The sequence below is a fragment of the Melospiza melodia genome, chromosome 3 (genome assembly GCF_035770615.1).
Source record: "Melospiza melodia melodia isolate bMelMel2 chromosome 3, bMelMel2.pri, whole genome shotgun sequence".
Taxonomy (NCBI): domain Eukaryota; kingdom Metazoa; phylum Chordata; class Aves; order Passeriformes; family Passerellidae; genus Melospiza; species Melospiza melodia.
In genome coordinates, this window is record NC_086196.1 from 120,948,540 (window position 1) to 120,965,585 (window position 17,046).

Sequence of the window (17,046 nt, forward strand, 5' to 3'; positions counted from 1 at the left end):
GTGCCTGACTCATATCACCCCGCTGCCCTACTACATGCAGCCACAGCATCATTCCTCTCCAACAAACTGATTTGATTCAATAGATAATAATTTTGCTAATTTATTTTTTAACATCAATTTGCCTGCTTCAACAAATGAGAGCACAATTTGGCTGCTTTCTCAGGGAAAAGGAAGCCAACCAAACATGACTTTCACCAGGCCTCAGTTTTTGGCCCCAGATTTCAACATACACTATTACAGCAATCAAAAGAACCATAGAAATTACTTATTTTACTGTTCCTTAACACGTATCACACAGTCCTGCAGCAAGCAGAATCACAGATGAACCTCAGAACATACAGAGAGCACAACTACTACACTGGACATGAAAAGGAAATTTTATTAAACATGTTTACATAACATGAGTTGGAAGTTCATTTAAAAGCACAGGGGAGTGTTAAGACAAGTGGTCAAAATAGAAAGATACTATCGAATTATAGCTAGTTGGTTTTTGTCCACTAAGACAGAACAGGATCTAGTAGTAGTGCACCAATGCTTGAGTTCTTCCTGCTCAGCAGGTCGAGCAGTAACCAATCTGTGCCCTATGGAAAGATGGGCAGAATAATTCCCATGTGTTGAGTAATAATAAATAGTTCACTTGGTGCAGGCAGTATGTCTATGAATTAAAACCTAGTGTGTACACAGTTTCTACATGTGTTACAGCCCCACAGTAGGAATCTACACCAAAATAGTTATTAGAAGGAATTTGGTCCGTACTACATCACGTTTTCCATAGGGTAAAAAATAAAGTCCATCTATAGACATTTAGCACCAGACCCACAGACCTAGCCTGGCTAAAACCTGCAAAATGTCTATAAGAAAAATGGATGGCTTAGATTTCTTGGTTACTTCAGTATAGTAATTACGAGCAAACTGTACAAGTACATGCAACATACAAGCTGGCCTATGTGGAACTAACATACATTATTAAATAACCTTTTTTCATCTCTTTTTACAAAACGTGCATGCAGCTTTGAACAGTTCCAAGTCATGCTGCTCTATTTGTGTGATCACAAAATTCAATGGCCTGTAAAAGGAGGGGAAACATATCAATGCACCTGCAGGAATCTGCAGTTCTTCGCACATTTACAGAATATCACAAGGGATTTCAAGGCCAAGAAGAACTCAAATGAATAAAAAGCAAATTGAAATTTGATTTTTTTTTTCTCCAAAAAGTAAGATATCTTGCGTTAAAAAATCAAGCCTTGTGCTTGCATCAATCTCAAAGAAATGTAAACTAAAATTTGGTAAAAACATTAGTAAGTGCAGAATATTTCAACTGGAATCTCCAGTGAAACATTGAACAACTCATACCATGCTCTATCCAGGGCAGACAGGTGCGTCTGAAGCGACACACATCAGAGAAGCCTGGGTACAGCTGAAAGTGTCATATGCTCAATTCATTCCTGGTCAACATTTTGGGAAGTCAAATATACATTTATACACAGAAACATGAGTATTTCCTCTCCAATTCTAGGAGGAAAATTGCATTACCAGTAACATATTTAATGTCAAAATTAAGACTAAAGCTGCTTTATACCAGTCCCCAGCAGTAGTTGCAGAATTCTTCAAAATTCTTCCATGCAAAACATCATAAACAGAAAAATTATTTTATATATATATAATGCAAACATATCTGCTTTTTACAAAGAAAAAGTGGCACTGTGATGATTTCTATTTTTAAGAATATAACTTAGATTGGTCATTTGTTCTGGGTTCCCACGTGAAAGACTTGTAAGTACCAGAACTGAGGAACTATTTGAACTCGCTGGAATTGTAACTGTGGCTGTTGAACACTTTAACGATGCTTACAGAGATATGCTTCAGCCCTTTTTTGTTTGGTTTAGAAAAAGAAAGGAAGGGTCTCTGTTAGCATTGTGAGGACTTCTACAAAACTAGCAGAATCACGTGGCAAAAAACTAGTGGAAGTGACAAGTACAGAAAAACTGCTGAAACACCAGGAAGGTAACACTGCTTGAGGGCTCTCTCAAAATGTGAAAAAACAACATTGTTAACAGAGTGAGAGCTTCCAGTTTGGGTCATCTTTGACTTAGGTCGAATCTAAATGTCCCTCTCTTTTTTTCTTTTTCCTTTCTTTCTTTTTTTTTTTTTTTTAATCATTACAAGCATCAGTGGTAGCTGCTAATAGATTAGCTGTATGTGATATACCTTTTTTCTGCCAATTTAAGCCATCTCTCGACAGACAGACAAACGTTTGGATAACTACTACAAGCAAAAACGGAAGTGATTGTCTCTCTCCAACAGTGTTTCTTGTCATGTGAATATCTGGTTCCAATTGTTATCCTGGGTGATGTTTTGAATAGACAGCACCTGCTACTATGATCTAATGCAGGGAGGCCCAGTTGAACTTTCCAGAGATGACTGGGAAGCCCTACGTGTCAGGGGAGTCAATGTTGGATCCACTAGCGATGAAGGTGGAAATAATTTATACCAGCCTATTACCACGCTGGACAGATCCAGTTCCTCCAGAAGGATCTGGGCAACTCCCATGAAGCATTTGTGGTCCATTCGGCCATAGTCTCCCCAGACTATTACCTGGAAGAACATAAAATCAAGGTTCATGGTTGTCCTTAAATCCATGCTTATACAGGGTTATATACTTAAACCTGTGCTTATGTATGTCCACTCTTGTTATTATATGCGTTAATGTAAGGACAATGTTATTCTCAAGAGTGAATGACTGCTTCCCTTTCATGGGAAAACCTCATGGCAAGGCAGGAACAACAGTCAACAAAAGAGAAATGTTTAATGCAATAAGACATTTTGCAACTCTGAAACCACAAGCCACAAGGATGTCTGTAATGGTATTTATAAAATTAAATGCTTAGTGAGTTGGAATGGATTTACACATACTCGTTAAATGTAAGTGAACATGCAAGCGATTCCCCAAATGACAGCCTAAAATGGGATTAAGAAGAGACTCACCTGAAGGACTTTACCCTGTGGACTTTCCTCAAAAACCAGTGTCTGTTGGTACAGAGGATCAAGCGTCTTCCTTGCAATTCTTGTCTTCTTCTTAGCTATACATGCTCCATTTTCCAGTAAATACACTTTAACATACGGAGCTGCAAACAGAACATCAAGAATGTTATGTTTGGACTTACAGTGCACATCTGAAATGGAGGAAAAATGCCTTAAAAGGAAGCAGAGTAGAAAGAAAATGACACATTATTTTCATTTTATCTTCACAATTGTATAATCTGAATACAATTATATTAATAAAAAGGATGACACAGCCCACAAGAAATCAATTTGATTTTCATAAACTTTGAATGTAATGATCTAAGATCTTACTAACAACAATTACACTTCATTTCAGTAATTTTAAAAACATTTTCTTTTTCCAGAAGTTAGCTGTCACTGACAGCTATTTTGGATTCTCTGTAAAGGCTCAGGGGTCAGAGATAGTTCAAAGCAAAAGGAACCTTTAAGACTTTGCCACTCCAATGACACAGACATGAATTGCACTTTCATCTCTAGCTCCTAAAGAGATTGCAAAGTACCATCTTCACTAAATGTTATCTAAAAGAACTGTTCCAGGTTTTACAATAAGCAGTGGTTGGGGTATTGATTCTAAATGGTTGGGGTATTGATTCTAAATCTCCTCAATAATTGTTTCTATATATAACTAGAACTTCAGCAAATGTCCTTATAAAAAACAATACAGTATTATTACAATATACATTATGTAAATTATTGACACTGACAGGAACACTAGCATAAGCTGCTCCCTTTTTGAAGCCCTGCTGTGTACAGTTTTTTTCCATACCTGGGGTAGATTTGGAGCCAGGTTTTTGGATGAGGCCACGGGCTCTAATGACTTCTACTTCTAACTGGCCTTTTTTATCCACCATTCCAATCTGGATGTCACCTGAGAGGGAGAAGAAAGAAGCCCGCATTTTAGAGAAGGAGTACAGCACAGGAGGGAAGGGGTATAAGAGTGAGAAAGAGAAAGACTAGTTTTATATTATTCTTCTGCATTACTGTGCTTGTTGTGTCTCCTGATGATCCTTTAGCTTCTCCATCCTTAAACACGGATGAAATAATATTTACTTAGGTAGCATGGTTCCCTCTCCAGGTATACAGTTCATACCAGCTAAAAAGAGGTATTTTTTCTTCAACAGTCTCCACCAAGCACACAGGTGACAATTTTTCAACTTTTATCAATATTCCACACACATTTTTGGTGTGACTAAAATGTCACAACATGTTAAAAAAGAAACTGTTTTCATTTCTTAACAGTCAAACTTGTTTCCTTGCCTGAGTTTTGACAAATGACATTTCCTGCAGAAAAAGGGAACTGCTTACTCTGAGATGAAGCACTATTCTGATCTAGATCAATAAAATACAAGGGCAGTAAACTATGTACTGATGCTCAAAACATTGTATCTCTGTACTTTCATATATCATGGAATCAGCTGAGTAGAAATCTAACTTAGATTAAAATAGGCCATTTAGAATAAAAAATGCACAGTATGACATGAGCAGCTACATGATACTTGAGCAAATAAATGAACTACATCCATGAAACATGTGAGAACATATATATTTGATATGTAAGCTCTGATTGTCTAAAAAAAAAAACAGAAATAGCTGATCCTGAACTATAGAATTTGGAGTATGGATTTAGAGAAACAGCATTTTGAAATTAATTAGGCATGAGATTTTCATGTTTCTCTAACAGCATATGAAAGCAGTGTTTATACCTTGGTATGTGAGGTATGACAGAACAGCAACAAAGATTGTTTTATCAATTAAACTTTGCTTGAATAAACACAGCCATGTTTTGCACTAAAAATAGTTCAAAGGAAAGTTCCAACAAGCCTTTTTAATAGCACATCTCTGTCTCATATCCACAATAAAACATGCAACAGGTAACCAGAAGGGGGAGTGATAATCCAAACATCTTCAAATCGTCACTAATGAAAGGATAGCACAGAGCAGATCTTCTAAAAATTGTTTAAAACCCTGGTGGAGTGCTTTTTGTGGGCCAAAAGCACTATCTACTTGAGCCTATTGTAGATAAAGTTCTAAAGAAGTCAAAATAAATGTTTTACTCAAGTTATCTGCAGAAAAATCTTTAGTCACAAAACAAGATTAAAAAAAGAAACAGAGGAAGTGTAGACACTTATATGCATGCCAATAAAGCCATTTAGATATTTATTGGAAAAATAATCTCACTAATACATTTTCTTCCAAAATAATAATAAAAATGTTAATTTAATAAGTTCAATGTTTTATGAGTGCTTTAGTAGCAGTCATTTGAATTTTTTACAGCAAGTTTTGCCTTAGAGGGTGTTCAAAGCATTCTCAATATAGTTTTCCTTCTGCTCATCAGTTGGGAAGGGAACACTCTTTTGTGCAATTTTTTATTTTCTGTTTCTCTCTCCTTTTTCACATGTGTCTCAGTAGCGCTTCCTAAAGCTGGTTTACCAAGACAGTTGTATTGAAGCATTGGCCATTTATAATATCCAGCAGGAGAAATATTATTACTAGTATCAGATAATGTTACTAGTATTATTAATAGGAGAAATATTATCACTATTATTGGATCAAGGACTCCTCAATTAGCATCCTAAAGCATGTCTAAGAAATTCTCATATATAAGCAAAAAAAATTAAAAAAACTCCATCCCCAAATGTGTCCAAAGATACTTATTACACAGTTTTGCACTCTGTTACTCCTTCTACAACTCATACCCTCTTCATAAACAAGCTACAGCTAATGCTGGTAAAGGAAATTGCAGACTGGTCTGGAAAATAGAGAACAACTTCTACAACTCATACCCTGTTCATAAACACGCTACAGCTAATGCTGGTAAAGGAAATTGCAGACTGGTCTGGAAAATAGAGAACATCACAGATAGCCCCCAGAAGCTGTTGTAGAAAAGGACTTTGTGTCTCTCATGACAATCACTGGCTTTATCACTGACTGATTGTTGATCATTGCAAATGTTTCCAGAAGTTTCACTTTCTGGAGTTAGATGAAATAAATTTGGAAAAATGTGGTTTGGCCAGAAACCCTCTGTCACATCCAATATAATCTGTGTCAAGTAAATACAAACTCTGAGCAGTTGAGATTTTGCAGCGAGATACAACAGGAGAAGTCACAATACTTTTGTGTGGGAAGTAAAACCCCTGTCTTCAAACTGCAAATAAGATTAGCCAGTACCTCAAATGGTACAAATAGTTTTTCACCCCTCTTTGGGTGCTGCCATGATAGGAACACCAGTGACTGCAGATAGGACCTTCATGTTGACAATGAAGGAAGACATTTGGTAAAAATCCTTTTGGTGCTGTAGTCTGCCAGTGTGTGCATTAGTTAGTTGTCTTATTATTCATTTAACAGAGGAGAACATATCACGCTTACCCATGGCAGGGGTTGCTAGTGTTTGTCGGCCTACTAACTGTGCAGGTCCCAGGCCATCGAGGAAATCACTGAACTGACTGTCAGCGCCCAGCCGTACTCCAGGAAATATTAAGCTGAAACAAAATAGAAGCTGGCTAAGCATAAGAACAGGATTGATTTCTGTCATCCTACAGTATTTACCACAAAAGTACTACTGATACAAGGCAAGCAGCTCAGGATGCACAACCACAAATCATTCTGCAGCATCAGGAATTATCTGTTTCCCAGGGACCCCAAAGCAGTGTAGAGAAACTCTGCACATCAACTTGAAGTAGTCCATAAAATAGGTCTTGCTAAGGAGGTCTCCAGGAGCAGTGAAATGGTTCATAGGTAAAAAAACTAAGAATGACCTTGTATGAGAGAATATAAAAAGCTTAATGAAATTTAATAGCCTGTTCTTCATTAGTGAGTGTGTGATTTACATTGATCTAAACCCCATCCGCATCACTTAGAACAAACAGGGAAAACAGACGTATACACTAAATTATACATTAAACAGCTGCAGCTGTTTAATAAAGCCGTAAACTGGCAGGTAGTAGCAGTAGTGGTGATTAGAGCTAAACCTAATGCCACTCTCTAGCCAAAATATTTTGGCAGACAAATCTGGATCTGCAGTTGCTCCCCCACTCTGTCACAATACAAACTGAACACATCAGCACAGTGTATATGGAAACATTCAAGGCCAGGTTAGACAGGGCTTTGTGCAACCTCATCTTGAAGATGGCCTCCCCAGGGCAGGGGGTTAGACTAAATTACCTTCACAGTTCCTTTCCAACTCAAGCTATTCTGTGATGCTATAATGTGTACTTTGCCAAGCTGCTTCCTTATATTCCATAGTGTCCACTTTTTTTTTTTTTTTTTTTAATAGATATACAGTCTCCAAACAATAACAAAAGTAAAAAACAAAGAGAGAGAGAAAGAGTGGTCCATGGTAGGAAGTCTCCGCTTTGACTTCCTTAAAAAATTATGAGAAATAAAAGAACAGTCTCTGAACCAAGTGTAGACAACATATTCTCCAGCAGGCCATCCACCACTTCTTCTTCTTCCTCAAACGAAATTCCCTATTAGACTGCAAAAATAACAACAAACTTCCTAATAAATCCAAAAGCACATTGAATTAAAAGCTTTAGTTTCTGCACATCAGCCTTGTGTGTTTCAGCCATTTAGTCCACAGTTCTTTGTAAACCTAGTAGTTGCATAAAAAAAGTCCATTCCTCTCTTGAAGACTAACTGTTCTTTCTGTGCCTGCATTAAACTTATTGACTGTCAGTGACTAAAGCTGGTCAGAAAATATATAGAATCATAAACTAGCCTGAGATGGAAGGGACCCACAAGGATCATCAAAGTCTGACTCCTGGCCCTGCACAGGACACCCCCAAAAATCTCACCAAGTGCTTGAGAGCATCGTCCAAACACTTCTTGAATTCAGTCAGGCTTGTTGCTGTGACCACTCTCTGGGCAGAAAAACATTTTCTAACATCTAACCTAAATCTCCCCTGATTCAGCTTCATGCCATTACCTTGGCACAGCGTTTTTGTTTAGAAAACTCGTTATTTTCCAAAAGGTAAGCTTTTTCACAGAAATTTAGTTTGGATTTTTTTTAAATATGGTTTCTTTAGTTGGAGGAAGAAAAGAATCTCAAGGTTTTCAGTTCAAGATCAAGATACTATCTGCTTCTTTCCCCAGTGGCACTATCCTTTCACTCTTGCATCTGCTATGAGATGTTTCTTGCTTGTTTCATTGGCCTTTTTTCCAAAAATTTGTTACATTTTGGCACAGGCTGACTAACAACATTGAAAATATTCCCTTGAGATCACACTTCTGGCTATATATATGATAATGAAGGTTGGAAGTACACATTAATCTTAACGTGTATTAATTCTAATCCATTAAGGGTCAAGCAAAAGAACATGACAAGGTACCTGGGGTGCAAGCACTCAATTCACTTCTCAAGCTTGCTTTCATCACTGCCTTACTCAGAGGCTGATTCTCAAATCAGCAATTTATGGCTCTACCTTTCTGTCCTGCAGATGTCTGTTGCGACCTCCATATCCAGACCTTGGCTGCCTCAGCCCTGCCCAATCTATTTACACACGATGAGGGTGGAACAGAGGATTAAGCTGTTCCACTGAAAATGTCCTCAGCCTTAGTGCTGGGCTCCCACCTCTCCTCTCCACTGCCAGCCAGGGAAACAGGCTGCCCCAGCTCCTCCCTAAAGGGTCCAGTTTATTTGGCCCTTTGTCACCAAGGTGAGTAACTGGTGCCCTACAGATTGACACTCCAGCCTAAGAGAAGGGAAGGAGAATGGCAGGGTGAAGTGTTGAAAAGGTAGAAGTAATGGCCAGTCAAGGAATCATAATGGGGAAAACACTGGGATATTTTACTCTTGTCCCTCATTCTTCATCTAGTCTTTATCTGCTTTGGTTTTGAATTAGTGATGATGGAGCCTATTTTTCTTACATGGCTCTTAAAATTCTTAGCATTATCACAGAACTATAGAATGGCTTGGGTTTGAAGGCACCATAAAAATCATCAAGTTTTGATGCCTGTGCCATGCACAAGGACACCTTTCACTAGATCAGGTAGTTCAAAGCCCCATCTAACCTGGCTGTGAACACTCCTGATGATAACCCTATCCACAATTTCTCTGGGCAACCTGTTCCAGTGTTGCAATAGAAATTAGAGGGGTGAGAAGATCTGATGATGGAGGCACCTTTACACAGATCCTTGCCACTGCCACCACAGCAGCCTCATACAACATTTGTGCCTCATACAATATGCAATAGCAATTGTGATAACACAGTAAGCATACAAAAAAGTGAAGCCAAGAAGTCCAAATCTCATTTTTTTTCCAGGTCTATAACAGTGCATTTGCCCACCCCCATTTTCCCCTTTATTTGGGGAGTCATCTTCTAAGAATGCCCTGGTAACCACTACACCTTGACACATGCAGTAGGAGTCCCACTGAGAACTGTGAGGATGCTGGAATATTCCTGCATATTTTTGTGTCATTTTTGTTCTCCTTTTCTACATATCAAACTTCAGCAGTGAATGGAAACAGCTGCCCCATTCCCCACAGCTGTCTGACTTCAGCTGATGGGGCAGCTGGGCTCTGGGTTTACAGCTCTTAATAAGAGACTTGGAACAACTCCAAATTAAACTTTCTTTGTATCTAGTATCACTGAACAGAGTTTCATATCACAGGGATTCATATACAACATCTGAAGTTTAACTATGAGGTAATCCAAACATATCTCAAAGAAAAAGCACCCCTGTGTTTTGTTTTGAATAATGCAGTCTTAATTTAGTTGTCTTTTGATGAACAAAATGCCTCACTGGGTGACAGGGAAAATAAGAATTCTTAAGAACTTCTGTCTCAATTTCAATTTCCATTAAATTTGTGTTATGTACCTGAAATAGTTCAGTTTTTCAAATGCTTCAAGAGGAAAAATCTTTACACAGAGCTACTCCCTTCAGCTAGAGTTTGAGACATCCCAAGTAATGGGAAAGAAACTTCTATTTCATTAGAAACATTTCCTACATTACTGATATTTTTAATGCCACTTACTTGCCCTCGGAGCTGTAACTATTTATGCTGCCGTCAGTGGATTCTCGACTTGGCTGTCGAACCATACGACTTCTCATCTCTGCTGCCATTCCTGTTTCTGTGCTTCTCTGTATCGTGCTCTTTAGCTTCTTGCTGCCAGCCTCTGAAAGCAGAGAAAAAGAAGCAACAGTTAGAATAACTCACAGCAAAGCCTTCTCTTGCAGTTTTCACCCAAGAACGGTGATTTGACTTGGTCATTCTCATTTACTAACATAAAAAGACTATTCTGATTGAAGAACCAATCTCTCTTCCTCAGTTACAAACTGGAAACGACTTCTCTTTAAAAGGCTGCAACCTGAAGATCTTTATTAGGGCAAACTGTTAAAAATTAGATGTCTTGTTAATAGCCTTTACACAGTTAATAGACGTCTTGTTAATAGCCTTTACACAGTGGGAATGTAGACAGGTTGTGATACTGTCTACTAACCACAAACTTGGTAATATGCCTCTAGTCACCTTGTTAGGTTGAGTGACTGCAAAAGAAGATACAATTCTCACAGCAAATATAAAAAAAGGGAAAATATCCTTTATGCATTCCACAGAAAAATGATAAATACTAAGATACTTAATATCAAAAATATAATAATGTATTTTGACTTGGCAAAATCTTACTTCTCACCACAAAATGTCTTTAAAGTAAACAGTAGACTTTACAGAACATATGATCTCAGCAGTTCTGAAACAGAAAGAACTCTTGGGGAATTTGTTTGGGAAACCACAGAATAGTTAAGCTGGACAGGACCACAGTGGAGCATCTGTTTCAACCTCCCTGCTTCCTAGAACCCATTGCACAGGATTGTGTCCAAATAGTTCTTGAATATTTCCAGTGAGGAGACTCCACAACCTCTCTGGGCAGTCAGACTCTAGGCTTGCAACTGTAGGATTAGAAAGTAATGTAAATATTTTGAAATAGTTTAAAGACTTCAACCGTTTGGTAAAGCTTCTATCCCACATCCTTTAAAATACAATTTGAGTTTCACCTGGAAGTTTTCATGTTTCCCTTGAGCAAGAAGAGCTTCCAGTCCTTTACAGGTTCTCTATGCATTATGGCTGATGTAGAGTGAATTCTGCAGTCACACAGCAGAAATTAGTCTTCTAGATGATGATAGTTGTTCTCAATGATCTTTAAATTTCTTCCACCAAAGCTTCCATGTGATGCAATAAAATGTGTTGTCTTCAAACTCATTGTCGTGTTTTTTTTCAATATAGTTCAAAATATGTACTGAAAGTTCAATGGGTAACATTACTTTCTCCCAGAAAGTAATAGATTTGACAAAGTTTCACGTAAGTACATGCTACAACATTCTTCTGCATTTACTCCTTCATTTCAGCACTCCTTTATTTCCCCCTGGAAAGTCTGCATGCATATTTTTCATGATCTGCTCAGGGAAACAGATGAAAAGCAAATATTTCTTCCATCTCCACCTGCTGTGGAGACTGAATTGCTCTGAAAAAAACTTCCCCTTTCTGTTGCCCATTGTTGATGTTTGAAACTGACAGATCTTGACAGATCTTATTCATCACAATAAGACTTTTGTAGCCCCCACACAGCCTGCCCATTCCCAGGGTGTTCAAACATGCTGTGGAGATCAGCTGGCCCTTGCTCTTTGGGTCTGCAGAGCTGGTGCAGGGCAAGCTATAAGAGTAACCTCTCTGAAGCTCTCAGGGAAACAGCAAACACGGCCAAAGTGAAAGAATTACTATATTGGGCTTAGAGGAGACATGCCCATGGTGAAAGGGGCTGAGGTTTCCCTCTTAAGCTTTTTGGACCGGGGTTTGTTTATTTACGGCCGCTAAGCTGCACCCAAGCGCCTCTGTGGGGAAGAGATCAGCTACTTCCCCAGATCCTTTCCTCCCTTCTAAGGCCAACAGCTCTGAGGTTTTCCCGTGGGCCACTACAGCTCATCCACATTGCCAGTCCTTGGTCAGCTGAAAACACATTAACCTGTGAGGTAGAGTAGGGTAGGCAAGGCACACCAGGCTCCACTCTTGCACAGGGCAGGTGGCTGTGGGAGGGATTTGCTGGAGCTTCAGTGACTCAGTATGTAGAAACTCAGATGCTACATTTGTTCCTGAACTTTCTCTTTAAAAACTGAGGATGTGTTCAGCATATCAGTACTGACAGGCAGGATTGAGCCTCAAAAATAACTCAAACAGCACCTAGGAAGTATAAGCCACATACTGAGTTGTACTCCAAAGCAGGATTTTCACATTTTCTGTTTTCTCAATCTCACACTCACTCTCTCTCTTGCCAGGACCTGTCTGAAAATGTGTCTGTTTCCATCTGCTCCCAGAAGCACGTGAGATTATGTGGTTTACCCCCTGCCTGCATTTCCAGAGCCAGCCAGATCAGGCAGCATCACCTGGAAGAAACAATAGGGTAGAGCCTGAAATGTGTTCAGCTGAATAGGGTTGTTTATGAGTATTCAGGGCTCAGGAAAACTAAATGAGGAGACTCTAGAGGTGGCTACAAGACCACCATGGTCTTGGCACAAATTGGTTAAGATATGTTGTCCTCGACCACCTGGACAACATATTGGGTGCTGAAATTTAGCAGTGAGAGCCAGGTTGTTGGGACAGATAACAAATACAGTAATAGAAATAATCACTGTAGAAATATCCATTCATTAAATTACAAAAATTAATATTTTAGCTTTGAGCCACAGTAGAGATTGAAAATAGCAGATGGATTTTTTTTTCAAAGAGTAATGTTACATTGTCATGGATAACATTGGTACTGTTTTTTAAACACACTTTTTTGCTCCACAGATTTGAAAAACACAGACCCTGAAGTAGGAATCCCTGTGCATGGCCAAAACCTTGTCTAGCTGAGCAGCAACTACCAGATTGTCTTTTCCCAAGTACTTTTCAAGTCACTGCTCTCTGTCTTACAGTTCCAGATTCTACTTCTTTCTCTTTTCTCATCAGCATTTTTAGTTTTCAGGTTGAAGAATCAAAAGCATCCTTTTGCCTCCCCTTATGACTGCTATTAATACACACAGTTTCCCAGGAAAAGCAGAGCCCTACAATTTATTTACTTTTATAACCTCAGTCTTAATATTCTGAAGTACAATCATAAATATTATAGTAACCCAACAGAATGATGAAACATGACGAAACACAACATGAGCTTTATGGCATAGAGAAAATTGCTTTTGCCCAGTGATAAGAATCAAAATACTTGTTGCACAGGTTTTGGAAGTTTTAACCTTGGTGACTTATGCATCTTATTATATCTTACATGATATAATACATAATATTTTCAATTTTAACACAAAAAGTCAAGAAATGGCTTCTCTTCTAAACTTCTCAGCATAACCTAGTCCTGGGAGGGAGGGGGTGCTTAACATGCAGGTGAGTTGGGAACTGCTGCTGTTTCTAAAGGTGCCTTGCTAAAGTGAACTCACTCTGCGGTACAATTCCAGTCCTGCCTTGAATGCACAATGAAATAAGGGATCCAAACAAATACAAGTGTTTTCCCTGCTATTGATAAGACTTCTTTTAGACAACTTCCACTTTCCTCTTATATTACTTTTAATCTAACAGCTCTGCATATTTCTTTGGAATGCTTTCTTCACATGAATAATACAAGTTCATTAAATATTCAAGTTCAATATCTGTGCTATTACATACTGAGATTTTCTGCTCTTGTCAGGGTGTTTATTGGAGAATGCTTGCTCCAAATCTTTATTAGTTTGATATGTACAATCAAATTTCATAATACATTACAGTTATTTGCATGCACTGTGTAAATTACCCTATATTCATTGTGCAGACTGAGGATGTCTCTACACTGAATATCATTTAGATGTAAAATTTACTCCAAATGGTCTCTGTGCTTCTCGGCTGTGTCAATTGTGTAAGGATTTCTTCATGCAGGAATGCAGACTGATGTGCATAAATTACATGTAAACAGCTGGCTTAACAAGTAAAAGAAAGAAAAAAACTACTAAAAAGCAAATGTGATGAATATTTTTTCAGATTTAATAATTGATGCCAAAGCATCACAGAGCAGCCACCTCCAGCTATGAAATATACACAGCTTGTAAGCATTTTGCAAATTAATCAACAGGCATTTTGCAATTAATCAACAGGTTGTAGCAGTCCTGCTATAACACGCTGATGAGCATGTGTAATGTGCTATTTCCATCTGCTTATTATAAATATAGCCTATAGTGATTCCTGTTTGCTCTGACAAGAAACTGGCCCCTGATTTTGCTTTTCCCCAACAAAGTAAGTTAACAAAGACCAGGACCTGAGTAACCGAGTGCAGCAAAAAGCAACTGTGCTCTACCTTATATCTGCACAAAATATCAAAGCATCTGATGTGTCCCAAATTTCTGTACATCCTAATCACTCTGAAGTCTAGGAGCCAGGAGCTATTAACAACAGAATTATAGTGAGAGGGTCAATGATATTATCTAGAGGTTTAAGGTGGCCTACTACAGGTACCTCAAAGCTAGCTTTACATTCTAAATGTAAGTCCAATTTAGAGAGGACAATGCCAGACACCCCCCCTCCCAGCCCTGCCAACTTAGCCAAGGCATGCATGGCTGCACATGGCATCACCATTGGCCTGGCTTTTCCTCTGTGCTCCGTGTGGTACCTGGAGGCAATTACTACATTTTGCTCTTGTTTCAGTTCAGAAGTCTGAAATGATGAGGGGCTGCTGGAGCAAGGCTTTCATCCAAGGTGCCAAGGTACGTATTTCATGCCATGGGTCAAGGCTAGGGGACATACAAGAAATGTGCAAGGATGTGAGCTTGGCAGCTCAGTCAATAGGACAGTATTAGAGACCACTTCAGGGCAGAGACACAAGTCTCTGTGTGCTGCCTATGGGGAGAGGTGCCTTAAGTGAGCATTGTCCAGAACTGTACCTGAGGGCAACTAATTGGTTAGCACCCAAAGAAGAAGCAAATTCACACACATGCAGCAGCCAGGTATGTGAGAATTCATGACTGGTTCAAAAGAACACACCAGAGAACAAAGCATTAGTGGATTTAGCACCACCGCTAAATCCACTAATGAAAGGGAGCATAAGAAGTGGCATTGCAGGGCTCAAGGGCAATTCAATTGCAGTATCAAGTATGCTCTTGCATCCAAAGAAAGCCTAAAAGGACTATAGCTCCAAGCCAGCTCTGAGAGAAACCTGGCAGGACTGTGACCATATAGTTGGTGTGCACACTGACTGTGTGAGACACCAATGAGATTGTGTCAACTGAATAGCAAGGGCCAACCTCAAAGATCTATAAAAGAAAAGCCAAGGGGCATAATTCCTTCTGGACCTTTCTGATGTGTTAGTGACTTTAAAACTTCAAATTTAGCTGCTCAGAGACCTGCAGGGTTACAATTTCTGCAGCATCCCCCTCACTTTGCATGTAGTGCTTTTAAACAACATTGAAAAAGTGCGCCTTGGCTTATGATCTTACAACAGAGACAGAAGAAAAAGAATATATAGTTCAAAGAGCATTTGATTTTTAAATGTGTACATCTCTCAGATGAACTCAGCAGTACTTTGATCACTACGACTGAAAGTGCATAGCGACTATGGACAGAAGAGAAATAGTGAAAAAAATTGACATTTAAATACAAATTTCAACAATACGAGTTTCTAGACTTTATATCATGCAATATTCCCCTTTACTTTCAATTCTGTATATTGTGCAATACTCTCCAGAATATAATGCTCTTTGTAAAAAGATGTGAAAGGTTGCAGTAATTGTCTTTTAAGTGTTTCTTCCAAATAGCACGCAAAACATTCAAAAAAGGAGAATGCTGTTGATATTCTGTTAGATCCTAAGTTTTAAAATCCAAATATAAACCATCATATATTTTTTCCCATTTCTATTTATTAAAGCAAATCTACAAAAAATTATATAAATTACAAAACCTTCTCGAAAGAATATTTACCTTTTCAGCCGGGATAATTCATTGATAAGAAATTTTATCAGAAGTTTGGAATAAACTGTATCTCAAAACTGTATTTATAAAGTCACAAACTCATCTGGCAAACACCTTTCACTCCCAATACTTTCAGATTATACATAAAAGATAATGCAATTTCTCCCTTAACATACACAATATATTTTTCTGACATATGGAGAGCAAAGAAACAATCACCAACAAAGCACCAATCCTAAGAGAAGGAGACTTCACTGAATTGATGTCAATGGTTGTATCAATCTTTGATGGCATTTTAGACAGTGTACATACAACAGAATCTCACCTTTTGACTGTATTTTTCACTGAAAATCAAACTTGCAGAGTCAGACTCTTAACAGTTTTAGATTTAAAAGTAACTTATCCAACAGCTCCTAGTGGCTTGCATGAAACAGAAGTAGCACTTTGAGAGCAAATGACAGGAACAGTGCAAAGCATCAAAACAAAAGCAAACAAGTGGAAAATCAGGCCATTTTTTACTAGCTGACAGTGGTCTCAAAACTTTAAGCAAATGTTTTTATAAAGTGTATCTGCTTTAGATATTTTAGACATATTTACTGAAAAAATAAAAGAAGAAAAGTAGAAACAAGCATGTGTTTTATATGTTTATTCTGATACTTATGATTTTTTCATGTCAGGGAAGAAAATCTGTGTTTAATCAGGACATATATATCTTAAGGCAAAGCAAGGATTTCTGGTCAGAAAAAGATCAGTTATAGCTTCTGAACTTTATGAAGATTAATTGTTTTGTCCACATACTTCCAATGAAGAGAAAAGAGCCACTCTCTGTCAGCCAAAATGAGGCAATCAAAGATGATCTATAGCAACGAGTTTCTACTTCTGGCATTGTGCTAAGCATACTTTATAAACATACAGAAATTAAAGCATCTTAATTACCTTCTTCACACATATGCAAAGAGCTATACAAAACCAGAATATGTCAGTGAAGCTGGTAATAGGTACACATGCCTTGTTCTTCAACTCCTAAAGCCTATTGAAATGAAATTTAATTATTAAAACAACAAACCCAT

The 17,046-nt window shown here is 38.2% G+C and overlaps 1 protein-coding gene across 30 annotated transcripts in view; it reads right to left on the reverse strand.

The window, feature by feature from the left end:
- Positions 1-359: 359 nt before the first annotated feature.
- Positions 360-17,046, reverse strand: part of RIMS1 (regulating synaptic membrane exocytosis 1) — a 303,629-nt gene continuing 286,942 nt past the window's right edge. For all 30 annotated transcript variants that reach the window (XM_063152955.1, XM_063152927.1, XM_063152928.1 and 27 more), the window contains 5 exons: positions 10,037-10,178; positions 6,430-6,542; positions 3,830-3,931; positions 2,986-3,125; positions 360-2,595 (listed from right to left, as the gene is read on the reverse strand). In XM_063152955.1, coding sequence (XP_063009025.1) covers positions 2,377-2,595; positions 2,986-3,125; positions 3,830-3,931; positions 6,430-6,542; positions 10,037-10,178 — 716 coding nt within the window. In that variant the 3' untranslated portion in view covers positions 360-2,376. The remainder of the gene's footprint in view (positions 2,596-2,985; positions 3,126-3,829; positions 3,932-6,429; positions 6,543-10,036; positions 10,179-17,046) is intronic.